At 61.1% G+C, this 3,883-nt stretch overlaps 2 protein-coding genes across 2 annotated transcripts in view; both read right to left on the reverse strand.

Moving 5' to 3' along the window:
• The window catches only part of LOC108641535 (maestro heat-like repeat-containing protein family member 7), a 10,777-nt gene extending 7,278 nt beyond the window's left edge, over positions 1-3,499 (reverse strand). Inside the window, exons 1-10 of the mRNA XM_029964019.1 lie at positions 3,382-3,499; positions 3,077-3,141; positions 2,543-2,962; positions 2,227-2,375; positions 1,849-1,996; positions 1,412-1,599; positions 1,187-1,324; positions 795-909; positions 487-624; positions 69-134 (exon numbers count right to left, since the gene is read on the reverse strand). Coding sequence (XP_029819879.1) covers positions 69-134; positions 487-624; positions 795-909; positions 1,187-1,324; positions 1,412-1,599; positions 1,849-1,996; positions 2,227-2,375; positions 2,543-2,962; positions 3,077-3,141; positions 3,382-3,499 — 1,545 coding nt within the window. The remainder of the gene's footprint in view (positions 1-68; positions 135-486; positions 625-794; positions 910-1,186; positions 1,325-1,411; positions 1,600-1,848; positions 1,997-2,226; positions 2,376-2,542; positions 2,963-3,076; positions 3,142-3,381) is intronic.
• Positions 3,500-3,590: 91 nt separating this feature from the next.
• Positions 3,591-3,883, reverse strand: part of LOC108641536 (maestro heat-like repeat-containing protein family member 7) — a 13,276-nt gene continuing 12,983 nt past the window's right edge. Inside the window, exon 15 of the mRNA XM_029964020.1 lies at positions 3,591-3,659. Coding sequence (XP_029819880.1) covers positions 3,591-3,659 — 69 coding nt within the window. The remainder of the gene's footprint in view (positions 3,660-3,883) is intronic.

Below are 3,883 nucleotides of genomic sequence, written 5' to 3' on the forward strand. Positions count from 1 at the left end.
GCAGTGGGGGTGGAGATTGGGATGTCTCTGTCCTGGACTTTGATGAATACAGAGAGGACCATCCCCACCAGCTCTCTGTCTGTATGCCACAGTAGCTCCACGAGGCTTGGTGTCAGGCTCTGCATGCTGTCAGCCTGTGTGGAACACAATGGTGTGCTGTGAAGCCACGAATCATGGAATCCTAGAATATCCCGAGTTGGAAGTGACCCACAAGGATCATTGAGTCCAACTCCTGGCCCTGCACAGGACCATGCCCAACAATCCCATCGTGTCCCTGAGAGTGTTGTCCTTGAGCCCTGGCAGCCTTGGGGCTGTGCCCTCTTCCCAGTGGGGCCTGTTCCAGTGCCAGAGCACCCTTCACCTCTGAGTGAAGAACCTTTCCCTACTCCCCAAGCTAAACCTCCCCTTGGCCCAGCCAAGCCCAAGCGATTGCGCTCCCCAGCCCCAGGCTGCCGGCACAGCTTCAGCCAATTGCCCCCTCCTCACCATCCCAGGAGCCTTGCTCAGCACCACGAGGCCTCTCAGCACCAGGCGACGCATCTCTGTGTGCTCGCTCCACAGGCGCCTGGAAAGGATCTCCAGGACGCTGTCACGCCATTCAGTTATGTCCGGGCAGTCCAGGATCTGAAAGGCACGGAGCAGTGACGGGATACCCGGCCGGCAGGAGCCCAGACCCGCACACGGCTGGGCCCAGGCAGCAGCACAGGGCACGGCACCGTCCCCGGCAGCTGCGGCTGCGAGAGGGCAGAGAGGTGGAGGGGGGTCAGCAAGGCAGCGCTCGCCATCAGGCTCACCTCCACAAGGAACGCCATGGCAGGAAGCTCCCAGCCGGGCTTCTCCCTGCTGAGCAGCCTCAGCAGGCCGAGGGCAATCGGGTAGTACAAGGGGCTCGAGGCACGGCGCATCTCCCTGCCCGGGGGAAACAGGCACCATCAACCCTGAGCCGGGTGGGCCAACCTCTCCCGGGACTCACTGACACAGTCCTGGTCTTTCCCCAGCACCCCAGCAGGGGACTAGGGCGCTCTGGGAGGCGGCTCCTCCTGTGCACCTGCCTCTCCCAGCCTTTGCCACTCTGCTTGCCCATCCCTGGGTGACAAGGCCCTCTGGCCCACGACCACGGGCACTGTGTGGGGTGCCTCGTGCACAGGCAGAAAGGGCAGGGGCAGTGGGGACAAGGGGGTCTCACCTGGCCAGCAGACCCACTGCGTAGTGGTGAGTGTCAGAGTTGAGGAGTGTGTCCCAGCCATGCTTCTGTTCCATTGAAAGCACGACATCTTCACACTCAATGTGACAAAGCAGGGCCTTCATGGTCAGCACTGCAAACCTGGGTGCAGAGCAAAGCCCGGGTCATGCTGGGAGCCCTGAGCAGCCCTGAGGGCATGAGAAGGTCAGGAGGACTGGGACTGAGCACCTCTTGGAGTTTGTTGGAAGGTTGTATTGCTTCTGGCATTCCCTCCACAAGGTGTCAACTTCCTCTGGAGTCTGCTCTGGGCTGATGGAAATCTGGAAGAGCAGATCCACGAGGAGGTGGGGGGAATACTTTTTCAATGGCTCTGGGCCCCGGAGCACCTGGAGAATCTCGCAAATCACCCTGGTTGCCTGCAAAAGATAAAGCACCCGGACACAGCTGTCAGTGCCCAGATGTCCATGTGAAAGAGCCCAGGTGTGGGAGGGAGAGGCCAGGGAAGACGCGGGGGCAGCCCCCAGCCTGGTGCCCCTGAACCCGCCCCTAAGCCAGGTTTCCAGCCCAGTGCCTGAGGCAGGGAGATGCAATGCTCTGCTCGGGGAGGATGGAGAGCTGCTGGAGAAGTGACCTGTGGGCAAGTAAAGTCCTTTCCAGAAACTCACAGCCAGGGCAAAGACATCTGTTTTGTCCCCGTCGGAGGTGGACATGCTCAGCCATGGCCAGTTCTCCATCACACGGAGCAGCTTTGGCAGCACCTTCTCCACTGTCCTTCCCGATGAGGTGATGGTCTTCCACAGGGTTGCAGCAGCTCTGCAGGGCCAGAGTTCTGTGTCAGGGGGGCACTGGCCAAAGTGCCTTGAGGAGCAGGGAGGGACCATGGCAGCAGGATGGGGGCTGACATGGCAGGGCTGGGAAACAGAGGCTCCAGATGGTCCTGGAACTCTCCGTCCCTCTGGCAGACCATGTGGGACGGGATGGACAGGGTGATGGGCTCTGAAGGCTGGTGAGCCCTGAGCCCCGAAGGCAGGAACGCCCTGTACCTGTCACACGATGGGGCACAGCGCAGGAGGGTGAACACAGCATCAGCAGGGTGTTCATCAGTAACCCTCAGAAACTCCGTCAGCAGCTTCTCTTCTGGAGTCGCGCTGGCTGTCAGTCTCTGGTGCACGTTCCTGACAAAGGCTGGCACCTGGAGGAGGCATGGGGGAAGAGCTGCCAACTTGCCCAGCTTCCCTGACAAGTGCTTCCCTTCCCACCACACTGTGCTGGCCTCAAAGGCTGAGAGGGCCCAGGGGAGCTGGCTTGAGGGGCCACAAGCCCCTGGAGTGGCTTGAGCCTTGGGCACAGGCTGCTTACTTGCTCTGGACTGGAGACACCATTCTCAAAAACATCTGGAGTGGGAGCATAATTCACACTCTCCCTGGGCACGAGGTCAGTGTCTGCAGTGCCCTCGGTCATTGCAGTGTCGGCCTCAGCAGTGAGATCGGGCGGTGCAGCGCCAGAGTTTGTGGGTTCCTCGGTCAGTGGGATGTCAGAGATTGCAGTGCCATCGATGGATGGGCTGTCAGTGTCTGTTGTAGCAGCAGTCAAAGCAGGGTCAGACTTTGTTGTGTGAACAACTGGCAGGGTATCACAGTTTCCTGTGCCATCAGTCAGTGCGGTGGTGACATCGGGGTTTGCCTCGAGCTCAGTCAGGCTGGGGTCAGGCTGTGCCATGACCTCAGTCGGTCTGGTTGTGGTCCTTTTGCGCCGAATGCCCAAGAATTTGAGAAAGGCCTGCAGAAGAACGGAGAGCAGGGAAGAGAGGGATGTGCCATGGTGAGCTCCGCCGGCGGTGCCAGGCTGAGCAGGGACAGCAGGCCCAGCCCAGGAGGCCGTGGCTGCAGGTACCTGGGCTGCCCGGCGGAAGCGTCCACGGGCACGGTCCTGGTCTCGTGTCTGGTCCTGTCCTGGATCTGGCAAAGAGTGAGCACAGTCAGAGCTGAGGGGCTGCGGGACAGGCCGGAGAACACGGCCCAGCCCTGCACTCCACAGGCAGGGCCAGCCCCGGCATGGTCAGTGCATGGAGCTGCCGGGGGAACAGTCCTGGGCCCTCTTCCCCCCTCCCTTTCCCTGGCCATGTCCACAGGGGATGGGGTGGGATGAGGCAGAGCCGGCTGCAGCCACCAGCCCTGTGGCCCAGCTGTGCCACTCACCCTCCTGCAGGGGATGCAACTGCTCCATCTTCTCCGGGTGCTGGGTTGGGGCAGCTCCAGGTCCTTCCTTCTTCTTCTTCCGAAAGTGCCTGAGCAGGCTCAGGCGTCTTCCCGCCATCCCACAGCCTGGTCTTGAAGCCACCTGCAAAAGAAAGACACCTCGGAAGATCTCCGGGTTACTAAGTCCGGCAGGCTGCCCTCGAGGCCACCTACCGCAGGGATTGGAGACTCCGGAAAATTTCCGGGTCCCCAATCCTGCGGTCTGGCCTCGAGGGCACCTGAAAGAAAGAAAAGCCTAATAAACGGTATGGGTCAGCAAGTCCTGCAGTCTGGGCTCAAGGACACCTGAAAGACAAGAAAAGCCTAGCAAACACTAGGGGTTAGCAAGTGCGGCCTCGAGGGCAGCTGCCGCAGGGACTGGGGACACCTCGCAGAAGCTCCGTGTCCCCAGGTCCCGCAGTCCGGCCTCGAGGACGCTCGCAGCACGGGAAATCCACCAAAA

This window comes from Manacus vitellinus, unplaced genomic scaffold, assembly GCF_001715985.3.
Source record: "Manacus vitellinus isolate BGI_N305 unplaced genomic scaffold, ASM171598v3 scaffold_68_pilon, whole genome shotgun sequence".
Taxonomy (NCBI): Eukaryota; Metazoa; Chordata; class Aves; order Passeriformes; family Pipridae; genus Manacus; species Manacus vitellinus.